The sequence below is a fragment of the Henckelia pumila genome, chromosome 4 (assembly GCF_033568475.1).
Source record: "Henckelia pumila isolate YLH828 chromosome 4, ASM3356847v2, whole genome shotgun sequence".
Classification (NCBI taxonomy): domain Eukaryota; kingdom Viridiplantae; phylum Streptophyta; class Magnoliopsida; order Lamiales; family Gesneriaceae; genus Henckelia; species Henckelia pumila.
Window position 1 is genome coordinate 180,348,705 of NC_133123.1, and position 18,654 is coordinate 180,367,358.

Genomic DNA, 18,654 nt, shown 5'->3' on the forward strand with positions numbered 1-18,654 from the left:
AAGGCCAAATGTTACATACAAAATTGGACAAGTCTAAACAAGTTTGCCATCACTGCAAGAAACCCGGTCATTGGAAACGTAACTACAAGAAATACCTCGAGCAGTTGCGAACTGCAAAGGGTATGTTTTACATTGAAATAAATGTTTTTCTTAATACTACTTCTTGGGTATTGGATACCATATGTAGATCTCATATTTGCAATGAGTTGCAAATGATGATAAGAAGTAATAGGCTAAGGATGGGTGAGACCCAGTCAAGGCTCGGGAATGGTTCCAGAGTTAAATCCATAGCTATGGGAAATATTTATTTAATTTTGCAGAACGGTTTTAAGTTAATTTTGATAGATGTTTTATTTGTTCCAGATTTGATTAAAAACATTATTTCTGTTTCTATGCTTGATAGAGATGGTTATTCTTGCAATTTTGTGAATGAGATTTGCAATATTTACAAGAATGAATGTTTGATTGGAAATGGACAACTTGAAAACGATCTATATAACTTAAAACTAAAAGACGTTCCAATAAATTATGTTGATAAACCGGCAACAACAAACAAAAGGAAAATCGATTGTCAAAACCCGGCAAACCTTTGGCATGCTAGGCTAGGTCACATTTCCTCAAGGAGGATGAACAAGCTAGTGGGAGAAGGCATGTTTGATATGTCTGATATTAACTCTCTACCTACTTGTGAATCCTGCCTAAAAGGAAAAATGACTAAATCTCCTTTTAAGGGGAAACCTGAGCGTAGTCAAAATCTGTTGGATTTGATCCATACAGATGTTTGTGGTCCATTTAGAGTTGGTACTCAATTTGGCCACACCTACTTCATTACCTTTACTGATGATTATTCAAGGTATGGGTATTTATATTTAATGAAATATAAGTCTGAAGCATTTGAAAAGTTCAAAGAATTCAAGGCTGAAGTAGAAAACAAGCTAGGTAAAAGTATTAAAGCACTTCGATCGGATCGAGGTAGAGAATACTTAAGTACCCAGTTTTTGGACTATCTAAAAGAGAATGGGATTCTCTCTCAGTGGACTCCTCCTATGACACCACAGCTGAATGGTGTATCGGAGCGTCGTAATCGAACTTTGTTGGACATGGTTCGATCCATGATGAGCTTCACTGAGCTTCCACCTTCGTTTTGGGGCTATGCGCTTGAAACGGTGGTATTGTTGTTGAACAACGTCCACACTAAAGCAGTGGACAAAACACCATACGAGTTATGGAATGGCAAAGCTCCTAAGTATTCGTACTTGAGGATTTGGGGATGTCCTGCTTACGTGAAGCAGACAGTGGGAGATAAGTTGGATAGTCGATCCACCTTATGTTATTTTGTAGGGTATCCGAAGAATTCAATCGGATATTATTTCTATTATCCTGCTGAAACAAAGGTGTTTGTTTCAAGGAATGCCACCTTCTTGGAGAAGGAGTTCTTATTGGATAAGAAAGGCGAGATGATGGAACTCGAAGAAATTCGAGAAGAACCCGAAATACAAAATAACGATCCTGCACCTCAGGAACCATTGATAGACACGCCTGTACCTAGAAGATCCGAGAGGACTTCTAGACCTCCTATTCGATATGGTCTTCTTCTTGAAGGGGATCAAGATGAACCCGATGTTGGATGTGATCCAAGAAACTTCAAGGAAGCAATTTCTGATGCGGATTCAAATTTATGGCTTGAAGCTATGCAGTCGGAAATAGATTCGATGCATACAAACCAAGTTTGGTCTTTAGTAGATCCTCCCGATGGAATTGTTCCAATAGGGTGTAAATGGATCTACAAGAGAAAGCTTGGGCCTGATGGTAAGTTATTGACCTACAAGGCGCGATTGGTGGGGAAAGGTTATACTCAAAGACAAGGAGTTGACTATGATGAAACCTTTTCACCAGTTGCAATGTTCAAGTCCATAAGAATCCTTATTGCCATAGCTGCTTGGTATGACTATGAGATATGGCAAATGGATGTGAAGACTGCTTTTCTTAATGGAGACATTAAGGAAGAAATCTATATGAAGCAGCCTGAGGGGTACACATCCATGGGAAGCGAGCATAAGGTATGCAAGCTTCAGAGATCAATTTATGGTCTAAAACAAGCATCAAGAAGTTGGAACCAGAAATTTGATGAAACAATTTTGGTTTCATCAAGAACCCGGAGGAACCATGCGTGTACAAGAAAGTAGTTAAGGATGCTGTGACATTCTTAGTACTTTATGTTGATGACATCCTACTCATTGGGAATGATGTAGGGATGTTGCAGTCAACAAAGATATGGTTATCAGGTAGATTCTCGATGAAGGATTTGGGTGAGGCATCCTATATTCTAGGGATACAGATCTATAGAGATAGATCTAAGAGAATGATAGGACTCACTCAATCAACCTACATCGACACCATATTGAAACGGTTTTCAATGGATGGTCCAAGAGGACATCTACCCATGTGTCATGGAGTTTCTCTATCCAAGTCTATGGGTCCTAAGACTGAAGAAGAGATAGAGAAAATGACACATGTACCATATGCGTCAGCCATAGGTAGTATCATGTATGGGATGATATCTACCAGACCGGATGTAGCATTTGCTCTGAGTGTCACGAGCAGATATCAAGCTAATCCCGGTCAAATGCATTGGAAAGCCGTGAAGGACATTCTTAAGTACTTACGAAGGACTAAGAATATGTTCATGGTATATGGAGGAAGAGAACTAAAATTGGAAGGCTATACCGACTCTAGCTTCCAAAGTGACGTGGATGACTCGAAGTCAACCTCTGGATTTGTGTTCATGCTCAATGGCGGTGCTGTCTCTTGGAAGAGTTCCAAGCAGGACACCACAGCGGATTCCACCACTGAGGCAGAATACATTGCAGCATCAGCTGCTGCTAAAGAGGCCGTTTGGATGAGGAATTTCGTCCAAGAGTTGGGCGTCATTCCTGAAGTTGTTGGTCCAGTCCCGGTGTACTGTGACAACACGGGTGCCGTTGCTCAGGCAAAGGAACCAAGGTCTCATCAAAGATCCAAACACGTACTGAGGAAATACCACATCATCCACGAGATTGTGGAAAGAGGAGACATCACTGTCGAAAGAGTGGCCTCTGCAGACAATATCGCTGATCCACTTACTAAGCCCTTTCCAGGACCATTATTTGACAAACATCGCGAAGCAATGGGTCTACGTAGTATGACTAGTTGGCTTTAGGGCAAGTGGGAGATTGAAAGAGTGGGTGCCCGGTGAGCCAACTTGTGGCTAAGGGCTTTGATGACTCTTTGTATAAACAATCTTTTGTTTAATATTATTTACACTTTTATTAATGGCAATGACTTTATCTTTCTTCATATTGTTATATTGTGATATACTATTGTTGTTTTGATAAAGACCTTGAATATATTATAGTGTATGTAAGATGTGGTAGAACATGGAGATGTCTATCATGAAACACATCTTATAGTCACTGTATATTCTAAACTGTTCCTAGTCGATTGAGCCGTCCGATAATAAAGATAAGGATCGCTCGAGTTTGAGCCTAGCATTTGCGATGCAGAGTACCAAGTTTCATTGGTAAGGAACATAGATATGTTCGAAGCATGCAAATGGATATTCATATGATGAATGATCGAACTACCCTATCCGGACTTTCCAAGTGGTTATCACTTATCGAGTGGATAAAGTCCGCGGTTTTGGTTGTACACCATTAGTCCTTACTACTTGAAACATCATTGAGACTCTATATGCTAGTACTGTACTTTGACTCGTTTACCGACTCTATTAGGGTCATCAGGTGTCGGGATTGGGTACAGTTACAACACATATAGGAGTCGATGCTTTGTTGTCAAGGATTCACCGCATACTTGCGAGTGTGGATATCCTATGCGATCTGAGGAGATATTAGTGTGACGAATCTCTGGCCAGAGTACATGATGTGTTTTAAGAAATGGTTTCTTAGTAGCACATGCGATGTCACTATTTGATCTTCAAGATGTATTGCATAGTTATCGAATCTCGAACGACTCTCGATATACCAATGGTTGTTGATTCGATCGGGATATATGGATGAAGGGACCGTACTGTACGCTAACCAAAATCTATTGGTTCTTGTAGGCACTATCAGTGATACCTAGGGAATCATGGGGCGATGTTGCTAGACGCTCTTACCATGATTCGATGGGCAAGTCGGAAATTGTTGTTCCGAGTCACAAGGAGTTGTGAGCCCACGGCTAGCTGTATCCCTGAACCATTGAGGGTCACACAGTGTAATGGATTTTTAATTCCCGTTGAGATAGTTAAATTTAAAGAGTTAAATTTAATGAACAAATAAGTTGGACTTCTTAATTATGAGTAGAGGAGTAAGATTTCCTAAAATGACATAGGGATGGACATTTTTGGAAACCACTGAATTCGGATTCAGAAAAATTTATCTTGACTTTAAAAGGTGCAGAAATGGTTTCTGTGCACATTGGTGAAATCGGTTTATCAATCGGAGTCACGATGAATTTTATATTAATTTCTGAACATGCGGGCTTTGCTTGTCGGGTTTGAACTTATGACTAATGGGCCCTAAGCTGTTAGTGGCCTACATTATAAATAAGTTATTGCAGTACAGAAATTACACACAACAGGTCACAAAATATTTTTAAAACCTAGCTGCGTTTTTAATAAGTGGCCGCCCCCTCCCTCCCTCTGCTCGAAAAATCCAGTCTGTGAATTTTGAATTGCAGTCTGGTTTAACGGATCAAATTCGTTAATCTCTTCGTAGAAACTTCTGATAGATTTTCTAGTGCAATCTATCAGAGGGATTAAATATCCGTTCGTGGACCTGATTGAAGAACAGTTCGTCCATTAGTTCCAGGGATATACAACAAGAGCAGAGCAATCTGTTGGTGTCCATAAATCTCGATTCGAATTGTTTTTTAATTTTTACACACACAATTTAATCGTAAGGTTGATACCCATTATGGAATCGTTCCATATAAAAATTTTAAACTTCCGCTGCACCGGGTATCAATCCTAATTGATCTGATCGCCTCGTTCTCCAACACCCCCATGTGATTCCCTCACAAGTAATTCACGAATAGACGACTTAGGAATACATAACTTATCCTCCTTAAACAAATACCCATCATGCATTAAGAATTTATCTTTTAGACCATGCAAACATGACGCATATATCTCACCAAAATCAAGATCACTAGTATATAACTCTTTCACATACTCAAATCCTAAGAATTCAGAATCTAGAGTAGATAAAAGTACATACCTTCGTGATAGAGCATCCGCTACCACATTTTCCTACCCTTGCTTGTACTTGATAACGTAGGGAAAAGTTTCCACAAACGCCACCCACTTAGCATGCCTCTTGTTTAGTTTTTGTTGTCCTTTGAGATGCTTCAATGATTCATGATCCGTATGAATCACAAATTCCTTTGGCCTCAAATAGTGTTGCCATGTCTCAAGTACCCTTACCAACGCATAAAACTCCTTGTCGTAGGTAGGATAGTTCAAGGACGCCCCACTAAGCTTCTCACTGAAGTAAGCAATCGGTCGCCTACCTTGCATCAAGACACCTCCAATTCCTACACCTGACGCATCACATTCAATTTCAAAAGTGTTAGTAAAATCAGGTAATACAAGTAAAGGAGCATTAATTAATTTATGCTTGACAATATTAAAAGACTTCTCTTGCTCCTCGCCCCAATGGAATGGAACGTTCTTTTTTATCACTGCAGTCATAGGTGCCGCCAAAGTACTGAAATCTTTCACAAATCTTCTATAGAAACTTGCAAGACCATGAAAACTTCGAACTTTACCAATAGAAGTAGGCGTTGGCCAATCTCAAATTGCACTTACCTTGTCCTCATCAACTCTGACACCTTGGGAACTCACAACAAAACCAAGAAACACAAGTTCTTTTGTACAAAACACACACTTCTTCAAGTTAGCATACAATTGTTCAGCTTTTAGTGTGATTAGCACAATTCTCAAATGTTCGACATGCTCATCCAAATTTTTGCTATATACCAAGATATCATCAAAATATACCACAACAAATTTTCCAATATAAGAACGCAACACATGATTCATCAATCTCATAAAAGTGCTAGGTGCATTAGTTAGTCCAAAGGGCATAACCAACCACTCATACAAGCCGTATTTGGTTTTAAAAGCAGTTTTCCACTCATCACCTTCTCTCATCCTAATTTGATGGTAACCACTTTTTAAATCAATTTTACTAAAGACGCTAGAACCATGCAACTCATCCAACATATCATCTAGTCTAGGAATAGGATGCCTATACTTGATGGTAATGTTATTAATGGCTCTACAATCCACACACATTCTCCATGAACCACTTTTCTTAAGAACTAACAAAACAGGCACAACACATGTAGTAACCCAGATTCCATTTTAAGATAATAATATGTTAAACATGATTAAGGGTTAGTAATTAACTGATTCCGGAGTTTAATTTGGGCTTTAGATTTTGGGCCGGATCGGAAGCTCCGAGCCCAGATTGGAAGCTCCGATCCTAGCCACTTCGGAACCTCATTGGAAGCACAGAGATCGGAAGCTCCGATCCTGGAACGGAAGTTTCGATCTCCAGCTGCCAGCAATGCTCGATGACTCAGCCGCGAGTTTTGACAAGAGTTGAACGTAGAGCAGATCGGAAGCTCCGATCGCCCGATCGGAAGTTCCGATCCCGACGTGTCACACATGCACGCAGTGAGCTGGATCGGAAGCTCCGATCCTGAAATCGGAAGTTCCGATCCTGGCCGGGAATTTTGCCTATAAATAGGGCTTCTCAGATTCATTTCTAAATACGAATTCCCGAGTTTCTTTCTTCAGTTATATAGTGTGAGATATACACTTGAGGGCCCTATAGGTTATAATAGAGGTTCTGGAATAACCAAGGTGTGGTTATAGTCATCCGGGACTAGCGACTTCAAAGGGCTAACTACGGACGAAGGTATGGTCCGAGAATCTATTTAAGTTTTGGGAGTACTTATTAGCTTAGTTAAGGATTTAGAATTTATGTAGTGATACGGTGAACTTTTGAATATAGGCTTGGAACCTAGGATCCTACTTTACTTGAACTAGCCTAGAGGTACATACACATTGTCTGAGATTGCCAGCGAGTATACATGTTTATATGTTGCATTTATTTGGAATTATTATATGGCATGAGATATGATTTACCGTTTTCTTTATTCATATGTCATGTGCATATACACGTTGAGCCTATACCTTGTTATACTTGACTATAGAGCCGCTCAGCTCTATACTTGATAGTCTGTCACTGAGAGTACCGCGACGGCGGGGGAATTTATGTCTGTTTACTCTGGTGTACTAGACGAGTGTGGTTGCACCCAAAGGTTGATCCGTGCGGTGGCAGCACTTATGTGGCACCGGTACTGAGCATGATTTTCGGATGACCCGTTACCAGTCATCATGTTGCATGCATCATATATTTACGTGTACTCATGTTTATGTACTGGGCATTAGCGCTCACGTCCTAGTTGTTATCTTGGACACCCTATCCCATGGGACATGACGCAGGATGGACGGAGCTGGTAGTTCAAGGCAGGACTAGGGAGCAGGAGCCTTGAGGATTTTATTATACAGCAGGGTTCGATATAGCTGTATAATGTTTTCTGCTTAAGTTTTTCGATTTGGTTGTATCACTACAGATTTAAGCCTGGATTTTATTACTAAGCTGATATGTAATTTATGGTTTTATTTCCGCATGTTTTACTCTATTAAGTTATTTCGCTGTATTAAGTTTAATGCATGCTATTAGTTGCCAGTTAGTAGGTGATACCATGCAGGGTCACTACATTTTTGGTATCAGAGCATGCTGAGATTTTGGGATTAGTACTTGGGATTTAGTTGAGTCTTGAGTAATTCTTGCGCATTGGGATTTTAATGTGCAATTCTTTTCAGGATATGGCTGACGAGAGTCACGGTAGTGTTGGCCAGGGAGGTGGTCATCATCATCGTCATCACTGCCATCATGATGATCAACATCATCATCATGAGGGTAGACGTCGCTACTCTATCAATAAATTCATGCAAGTAGGACCGAAACCCTTGGTGGAAGGCGAGAATCCTGAATAGGCGAGGAGTTGGATGTCTAAACTCGAGAGTACTTTTCGTGCTTTCGATTGTACTGAGGATCAGAAATTGGAAGTTCTAGAATTTGTTCTAGAGGATCGAGCACGTTTTTGGTGGGATGCCAAAGCTGTTTAGGCACGTACTGAGAGAGGACAGGTGACTTGGGGGGATTTCTGTCAGGAGTTCCAGAAATTGTATTTTCCTCCGGCTGTTCACCAAGCACGATCTATGGAGTTGCTTACTTTGAGGCAAGGATCAATGACTATTGATCAATATCAGCAACGATTTCTTGATCTGCTACCTTTCAGTCCTCATATTAATGAGAGTGATGCATTGAAGTATGATATCTTTCTACAAGGTTTGAACCAAGATATCTACTCTCAGGTTTTCATCTGTGATGACCCGGTATCTTTTGAGACTTTGGTGAACCGTTGCCGTCTTGTGGAGACTAGCAATAGGCAGGCACAATTGTTGATGCCAGCACAGCCTAGTGGATCTTTTGAGCCTCGAGCTCAATCTGTTGTGCAATCCGGACCTACGTCTTCTTCTACTCCTACTACTTCATCTGGATCTCGTGGTTCACGAGGTATGTTCCATTTTGGGAAGAAGAAGAAGAAGGAGGAGTTTTGTAGTCATTGTGGAGGGAAGCATCCTGCAGCTTCATGTCGGAGAGCTACTGGTGCTTGTTATATTTGCGGTCAGCAGGGACATCTGCAGAGAGATTGTCCTCAGCGCATGGGTTCTGCTAGTTGATCGGGATCACAGGTTGGATCTCAGGCTTCTATTGTTCCACGTCAGCAGCCAGCACCACAGAGTTCTTTTGGTTATCGTCCCCAGACTCAAGGGCAGGTGTTTGCTCTATCTCAGGAGCAGGCTACAGAGGAAAGCGATCGCATGTTGGTAGATACCTTTCTGTTATGTGGTATTCCTGCACTTGTATTAATTGATACTGGAGCATCGCATTCCTTTATTTCTAGTCGCTTTGTTAAGAGACATAGATTACCTTATGTATCATTAGATATGGATTTAGTTGTATCTACTCCATTGGAGCAAGAGATAGTAACTAAACGTCTAGTGATGGGTTGCCTTCTGGAGTTTGAGGGTAATGTGTTAGCAGCTAATTTGATGATATTAGCGATGGCAGATTTTGACTGTATCTTGGGAATAGATATGCTGACTTTGTATCACGCTACTGTGGATTGTTATCAGCGTCTGGTACAGTTTCATTCGGTTGAGGGTGATAGCTGGTATTTTTATGGTGAGGGTGCGCGACCTCTGATGCCACTTGTTTCGGCTCTGAAGGCATGTCATGTCTTGGAGTCAGGTGGGGAGGGCTACGTCATCTATGCAGTTGATATGTCCACGAGTAGTACGGGTATTGATCAGTTATCGGTTGTCAGCGAGTTTTCTGATGTATTCCGTGATGAGATTCCTAGTTTTCCTCCGGTGCGAGAGGTTGAATTTGGTATTGATTTAGTACCAGGAACTACACCTATATCCCGAGCACCTTATCATCTGGCACCGTCAGAGATGAGGGAATTGAAATAGCAATTACAGGATTTGCTTGATAAGGGATATATTCGTCCAAGTGTTTCTCCGTGGGGAGCACCTGTTTTATTTGTCAAGAAGAAAGATGGATCGATGCGATTATGTATTGATTACAGGCAGTTGAATCGTGTCACCATCAAGAATAAGTATCCTTTGCCGCGGATTGATGATCTGTTCGATCAATTACAGGGTACTTCTGTTTACTCGAAGATAGATCTGAGATCTGGATACCATCAGATGCGGGTACAAGACTCGGATATATCTACGACTGCTTTCAGGACCAGATACGGGCATTATGAATTTCTGGTGATGCCATTCGGTTTGACGAATGCACCGGCAGTCTTTATGAATCTGATGAATCAGATATTTTGAGAGTATCTGGATAGATTTTCCATCGTCTTCATTGATGATATTCTTGTCTATTCTCATGACAAGGATGAGCATGCACAACATCTAAGGATTGTTTTACAGACGTTAAGAGATAAGCAGATGTATGAAAAATTGAGCAAGTGTGAATTCTGGCTTGATCGGGTAGTGTTTCTCGGTCATGTGATTTCTAATGAAGGGATATCTGTAGATCCTAGTAAGATAGAGGCAGTGCTGAACTGGTCTCGTCCGATGACGGTTGCTGAGATTCGTAGTTTCTTGGGTCTAGTTGGATATTACCATCGGTTCATCGAGAATTTTTCACAGTTGGCCAGGCCTTTGACTCAGCTTACTCGGAAAGATGTTACCTTCATTTGGTCCTCGGATTGTGATGAGTCATTTCACGAGCTGCGTAGACATCTTACTACTGCACCTGTGCTAGCTCTACCTTCTGGATCAGGAGGTTACGTTGTCTATACTGATGCCTCTGGTAAGGGGTTAGGATGTGTTCTGACACAGCATGGACATGTTATTGCCTATGCTTCTCGACAGTTGAAAACGCATGAGACTAACTATCCAGTGCATGATCTCGAGTTGGCCGCCATTGTATTTGCACTCAAGATTTGGAGGCATTATCTTTATGACGAGAAATTTGAGATATTTACGGATCATAAAAGTTTGAAGTATTTATTCACTCAGGCGGAGTTGAATATGCGACAAAGACGCTGGATGGATCTTCTGAAGGATTATGATTGTGAAATCAAATATCATCCAGGTTCTGCTAATCTTACTGCTGATGCCTTGAGTCGGCAGGTGAGACTTTCTGCACTTCAAACTAGTGAAATATCTCATATGATTCAGGAGTGCTGTTCATTGAGTTTTACGCTCAAGCACAAGAAAGGGAGAAATGAAATTCGGTTGTATACTATTTTGTCTGAGCCAGCATTGTATTCTCGGATCAGAGATGCTCAGATATCTGATGTTAAGACTCAGCGTTTGGCACGTTTAGCCAATGGAGTTAATACATCTGGATTCCATTTTCAGGCAGATGGTTTATTGTGCCTATCTAATCGAGTGGTTGCACCTAATGTTGCGGAACTTAGGAATGATATTCTATCTCAAGCTCACAGGAGTCGATTATCTGTTCATCCTGGAATCATGAAAATGTATAAGGACTTGCAAACCAGATTCTGGTGGAAAGGGATGAAGCAAAGTGTGTATCAATTTGTTTCAAGATGTTTGGTTTTTCAACAGTTCAAAGCTGAACACCGACGACCAGGTAGATTACTACAGAATCTTGATATTCCCGAATGGAAGTGGGAGCATGTAACTATGGATTTTGTTACCCACTTACCTATGACTTCACGTCAGTGTGATGCTATCTGGGTCGTTGTTGACCGTTTGACAAAATCAGCACACTTTATTCCTTATAACTGGGAGTATTCTTATGATCGCATGACATGTTTATACATCTAGGAGATAGTACGATTACATGGGATTCCAGTGAGCATAGTCAGTGATAGAGACCCGCGATTTACCTCATGTTTTTGGGGTAGTTTTCAGGAGGCATTGGGTACCACTCTGAGTTTGAGCACTGCATATCATCCGGAGACTGACGGGCAGTCAGAACGGACGATTCGTACGCTGGAGGATATGCTACGTTCTTCTGTCATGGATTTTGGCTTATCTTGGCAGGATCAGTTATCTTTGATCGAATTTGCCTACAATAACAGTTATCATCGTAGTATTGATATGACACCTTTCGAGGCATTGTACGGTCTACGGTGTCGTACTCCATTATTCTGGGATGAAGTCAGGGAACGACAAGTCGAGGGTCCTAAATTGGTGCAGCAGATTGTAGACAAGGTAGATTTGATCAAGCATAGGATCAAAGTTGCTCAAGATAGACAAGCTAGTTATGCTAATATTCATCGCAGGCCACTTCAGTGTGAGCCTGGTGAATATGTGTTTCTCCGAGTATCACCTTTTAGAAAGGTGATGAGATTCGGCGTGAAAGGCAAGTTGTCTCCTCGTTTTATTGGACCTTTCCAGATACTGGAAAAGATCGGAGATGTTGCATATCGTTTGGCTTTACCGCCAAATCTTTCCAGTATACATAATGTTTTTCATGTGTCGTTACTTTGACAGTATATAGCTGATCAATCTCATGTGATTCAGTCTACTGATATTCAGCTAGAGCCAGATCTGTCTTTTGTTGAACGACCAATCCGTATCCTAGACAGGAAGGAGAAAGTTCTTCGGAACAAGACTATACCACTTGTGATGGTACAGTGGCAGCGCCGAGGTATTGAAGAAGCAACTTGGGAAACTGAAAGTCGTATGCAAGCGGAATATCCTGAGTTGTTTGCTTTGTACTTTTGATTTACCATGTAAGATGTAATTACAGTTGTTGTAATAAAACATGGTTTGATGTTTCATATTGTTATCTTGATTTGTCTTTAGATGTTATTTCGCGGACGAAATATCTAAAGGTGGGGAGAATGTAGTAACCCAGATTCCATTTTAAGATAATAATATGCTAAACATGATTAAGGGTTAGTAATTAAATGATTCCGGAGTTTAATTTGGGCTTTTGATTTTGGGCCGGATCGAAAGCTCCGAGCCCAGATCGGAAGCTCCGATCTTAGCCACTTTGGAACCTCATCGGAAGCACATAGATCGGAAGCTCCGATCCTGGAACGGAAGTTCCGATCTCCAGCTGCCAGCAATTCTTGATGACTCAGCCGCGAGTTTTGACAAGTGTTGAACGTAGAGCAGATCGGAAGCTCCGATCACCCAATCGGAAGTTCCGATCCCGACGTGTCACACATGCACGCACTGAGCTGGATCGGAAGCTCCGATCCTGAAATCGGAAGTTCCGATCTTGGCCGGGAATTTTGCCTATAAATAGGGCTTCTCAGATTCATTTCTAAATACGAATTCCCGAGTTTCTTTCTTCAGTTATATAGTGTGAGATATACACTTGAGGGCCCTATCGGTTATAATAGAGGTTCTGGAATAACCAAGGTGTGGTTCTAGTCATCCGGGACTAGCAACTTCAAAAGGCTAACTACGGACGAAGGTATGGTCCGGGAATCTATTTAAGTTTTGGGAGTACTTATTAACTTAGTTAAGGCTTATATAATTTATGTAGTGATACGGTGAACTTTTGAATATAGGCTTGGAACCTAGGATCGTACTTTACTTGAACTAGCCTAGAGGTACGTACACATTGACTGAGATTGCCAGCGAGTATACATGTTTATATGTTGCATTTATTTGGAATTATTATATGGAATGAGATATGATTTACCGTTTTCTATATTCATATGTCATGTGCATATATACGTTGAGCCTATACCTTGTTATACCTGACTATAGAGCCGCTCAGCTCTATACTTGATAGTCTGTCACTGAGAGTACCGCGACGGCGGGGGCATTTATGTCTGTTTACTCTAGTGTACTAGACGAGTGTGGTTGCACCCAGAGGTTGATCCGTGCGGTGGCAGCACTCATGTGGCGCCGGTACTGAGCATGATTTTCGGATGACCCGTTACCAGTCATCATGTTGCATGCATCATATATTTACGTGTACTCATGTTTATGTACTGGGCGTTAGCGCTCACGTCCTAGTTGTTATCTTGGACACCCTATCCCATGGGGCAGGACGCAGGATGGATGGAGCTGGTAGTTCAAGGCAGGACTAGGGAGCAGGAGCCTTGAGGATTTTATTATACAGCAGGGTTCGATAAAGCTGTATAATGTTTTCTGCTTAAGTTTTCGATTTGGTTGTATCACTACAGATTTAAGCCTGGATTTTATTACTAAGCTGATATGTAATTTATGGTTTTATTTCCGCATGTTTTACTCTGTTAAGTTATTTCGCTATATTAAGTTTAATGTATGCTATTAGTTGCCAGTTAGTAGGTGATACCATGCAGGGTCACTACAGCACAAGGTGACATGGACTCACGCACAAAACCTTTATCTAAAAGTTCACTTACCTGTCTTTGCATCTCTTTTGTTTCCTCCGAGTTGCTCCTATACGCTGGACGGTTTGGCAACGCACTTCCGGGCACAAAATCAATTTGATGTTCAATCCCCCTCAAAGGTGGTAAGCCTTGAGGCAAATCCTCCGGAAATAAATCTTTAAATTCCTGCAAAAGAGAAACAACAGTGCTCGGAAGATTTCCGGCTATATCACTTGTGTTAAGGAGAAACTCCTTATAGAAAATCAACACAAGTGGAATATGCACATGTAAAATCTCTCGCAACTCACTCTTTTGGGCCATAATTATTTTTTTATCGGCCTCTTTCCTCTCAATTTTTTTTTCATCTTTTTTTCTCTCAATATTTTTTTCTAAGGCCATCTCACTTTTTTGTTCACTCTTTTTTTCGGCCTCTTCTTTCTTTTTCTTTTTCAAATGGTCCTCCAACACTTGCTTTGGAGTCATCGGTAACAATACAATAGGCTCCTTTTTCAAGGTAAAAGAATAACGATTTTTAAAACCGTCATGTATCATCTTTCTATCAAATTACCACGGCCTACCCAACAAAATATGGCAAGCTTGCATAGGCACCACATCACACAACACTTCATCTACATATTTACCAATGAAAAACGGTACTACCACCTGCTTATGCACTCTCACCTCCAAGCTATCATTAAACCACTACAATTTATAAGGTTGAGGATGCTTTATAACAGGCAAACTCAACTTTTTTACCAGCTCATAACTCGCTACATTAGTGCAACTCCCACTATCAATAATAACACTACATACTTTGTTATTCACAAAGCATCTAGTATGGAATAAATTCTCCCTTTGAGTTTCTTCCTCCTCCTTTTGTTGTACATTCAACACTCTCTTGGTCACTAGCAATTCTCCAACCACCGCATCATATCCCTCTTTATCAGGATCCTCCAACGCAGGCATACTATCATATTTCTCATCCTCACTCTCCGATTCAATCTCACCACCACCAGCATTCATAATCATAATTTTTTTATTAGGACACTGACTAGCAATATGACCAAGTCCTTGACATCTAAAACATTTAATATCCCTAGAACGAGTATTAGTAGTTTCAGGTGTACCTTTACCCACTTGTTTTGGTGCCTCCAATTTGGTGTCAAATTTTGGCTTGGACACCGACTTGTTGTCCTCCCATTTTGCAACGCTTGGACTCCAAGGAGTTGGCGATCCTCCACCAGTAGGAATTTGACCAACTCCTCTCCTCTTTAGCTGCTGCTCCACCTTCATGGCTGTCTGCACCATCTCATCCAAATCAAAATAGTGGCAAAGCTCCACTTGATCTTGGATTTCTCTATTCAAACCACACAAAAATCTGGCCATTGTAGCTTCATTATCCTCCTCAATGTTGGCCCGGATCATCGTGGTTTCCAAATCCCTGTAGTAATCATCCACGCTTCTTGGACCTTGATTCAGAGTTTGTAATCGCCTGTACATGTCACGATAATAATAGTTAGGCACAAACCGCTTCTTCATGACATGCTTCATCTCCTCCCACGTCTCAATAGGCGGCTCTCCACACCTTATTCTAGTGGTCACTTATTGATTCCACCAGATTAACGCATAGTCTACAAACTCAACCACTGCCAACCTCACTTTCTTAAGGTCAGAATAGTGATGGCAATCAAACACAAACTCCACACGCTTCTCCCATTCCAAATACGCCTCCGGGTCAGACTTCCCATGAAACGCTGGAATTTTCTTCTTAATACTACTAATATTTCCATCCTCCTTACTGCACTCCGTATGTTTTCCTCGTACTGCTTCTCGCCTATGTCTAACCTCATGTACTCTTCTCTCTCCATCCCAATTCTCATCAAAACTCTCCTCATCTCCTTCAAAATTATTCCCCTTCCTATATTTATTTATTTTTCCATTACCACTACTCTCCTCCAATCTACTCATCCGCTCATGAAGAGGTTCCAACTCCGACCTCATCACCCTAGTAAATTGACCCATCAACGCATCCATTTGAACCTTGGAAATTCCTTGATTCGCACTTTCACTAGCATCTTTATTAGGATTTATGGTACCTGCAAGAAAAAGGTTAGTAGTAAAATTCCTCACACAAGTTCTCACAGATCACTCAAAACGAATCACTCCAACACTCTTTTTCTTTCCACTCAATTTATGTAGGCTTTTGATTTGTGTAAAAGTGAATTAAACTCTCAAGTTCACAACTTTTAGACGCTTGAAGATCGACAAAAAAAACAAGAAGAAGAAATTGATGGATGCTCGAATTTTAACTTGCACCCAAGGATGAACAAGAACGAAAATTGCCCACAAGTTATCTTGCTTCTTCTATATTTTTTTAAAGCTTTTTCGGTCTCTACTTTTTTTTTTTGACCGATTTCAAATCTTTTTTTTTAATTTATAACTTGTAGCACAAGACACGAGACTTGGATAACAAGTTTGAAAGAATGACACAAAAATTTGAGATGATATAGATGAAGAACGAAGAACGAAGAACGATGAACGAAGACTAAAGAACGAAGAAAGAATATAGATTAAAGAAGGATACGACTTAATTGAGTCAAAACCTTAAGCTTTGATACCAAATGATATGAATCTTATGTATGAAAGGCAACACAATTTCAACAAATCTCACCTCAATTCGATAACAAAAGAATTCAATAATGTTGTCCCGACTTTGAAACAAGTAACAGATTTTGGAATCTCCACCTCTAGTTAAACCTGTAACTAGCAACAAAAAATTCACGATAGAAAACAATCAAAGATTCAATTAGACCTTCAAAGGAACCTGTCTTTGACAACCCAATTGAAAATCGATTGACAAACGCCACAAAGCTATGAAACTTTGATAAGTTTGATTTTGGGAAAATCAAAAGCTTTGATAAAATTCTAAAGAGAATTTTTGTATTGAATAATCAATAATATGAAAATCTTAGTTATCATTAAAATAATGAATGTTGTAGTATTTATATTACAACCCAAAATGTTGAAAGATAACGCAAAATAAATCAAAAAGATATCAAAGATATCTCCTAAAGTTTCCTAGTAGGAATAAAAGACCTAAAATAAACAAAGTAAATCCAAAATATTAAAAATCCCGAACACACACACAAACACCTTCGGTGCATGTAAAAGGTCATGGCGCGGGCGCGCGATAAGGTAGCGCGGGCGCACCGAGAGCTCACAAAACATCGTCAATTTGGCATCCGTAAGCGTGGGCGCGCGATCATGAGGCGCGGGCGCGCTTCCTCTTCGCAAAATAATGGCACGGGCGCGCCTTGGCTTCGAGCAGGGTCTTCAATTTCTTCACTTTCTTGACCTCTTTTGACCTCAATAAGATTATAGCTTCCTCCAAATTGAATATCAAGAAATCCAACGCCTTCTTGTGTCTTCAACAACAAATATTGAAGTGCTTCCTTAAACTTCTGAGCTCGGCCTCTCGTAACCGGTCCTCGTGGTATCTCCAACGGATCCTTAGTCACTTGATCAGCATGCAAGCCATCCATGATCGCATCAGCAGGTGTGATTTATGCTATTTCTGATAGTAGTTGGGTATCTCCTATTCAAGTGGTGCCTAAGAAAGGTGGGATTACTGTGGTTAAAAATGAAAATAATGAGTTAATCTCCACACGTACAGTAACTGGTTGGCGAGTCTCTATAGATTATAGGAAGTTGAACAAAGCTACTTGTAAGGATCATTTTCCACTTTCTTTCATTGATGAAATGCTTGATAGACTGCTGGTTATTGCTATTACTATTTCTTAGATGGTTATTCAGGCTATAATCAAATTGCTATCGCACCGGAGGATCAGGAGAAGACTACTTTTACGTGTTCCTATGGCACGTTTGCTTTCAAGAGGATGCCTTTTGGCCTGTGTAATGCACCGGCAACTTTTCAGAGGTGTATGATGGCGATTTTTGCAGATATGGTGGAGGAAGTGATGAAAGTTTTTATGGATGATTTTTCAGTATTTGGTTCCTCTTTTGATCATTGCTTGCATAATCTGTCTCTTGTTTTGTAGAGGTGCCAAGAAAAGAATTTAGTTCTTAATTGGGAGAAATGTCATTTTATGGTTCAAGAGGGCATTGTCCTTGGACATAAAGTGTCATCAAATGGATTAGAGGTGGATCGAGCCAAGGTGGTTGCAATTGAGAAGCTTCCACCTCCGAAGAATATCAAGGGAATCAGAAGTTTCTTAGGCCATGCGGGGTTCTATAGGCGTTTCATCAAAATTTTTTCAAAAATCACAAAACCCCTATGTAATTTGCTTGAAAAAGATTCTACATTCATATTTGATGATGATTGTTTGCAGGCCTTTGAGAAGATCAAGACGGCGTTGATCACATCACCCATTATGGTTGTACAGGATTGGAAGGAACCTTTTAAACTGATGTGCGATGCTAGTGACTATGCAGTAGGGGCTGTTTTGGGCCAGAGGAGAGAGAAAATGTTTCGAGCCATCTATTACTTCAGTCGCACCATGGATGCCGCACAACAAAACTACACTACTACAGAAAAAGAGATGCTTGCAGTAGTTTTTTCTTTTGATAAATTTCGTTCGTATTTAATTGACACTAAAGTAGTTGTTTACACTGACCATGCAGCGATTCGCTATTTATTTGCCA

General features: G+C 40.6%; 1 protein-coding gene across 1 annotated transcript in view; it reads left to right on the plus strand.

Annotated features, from left to right (window-relative positions):
• LOC140862379 (uncharacterized) overlaps nucleotides 1-18,654 on the plus strand; it is a 38,702-nt gene that overhangs the window by 17,570 nt on the left and 2,478 nt on the right. The window contains exon 3 of the mRNA XM_073265401.1: nucleotides 18,342-18,585. Coding sequence (XP_073121502.1) covers nucleotides 18,342-18,585 — 244 coding nt within the window. The remainder of the gene's footprint in view (nucleotides 1-18,341; nucleotides 18,586-18,654) is intronic.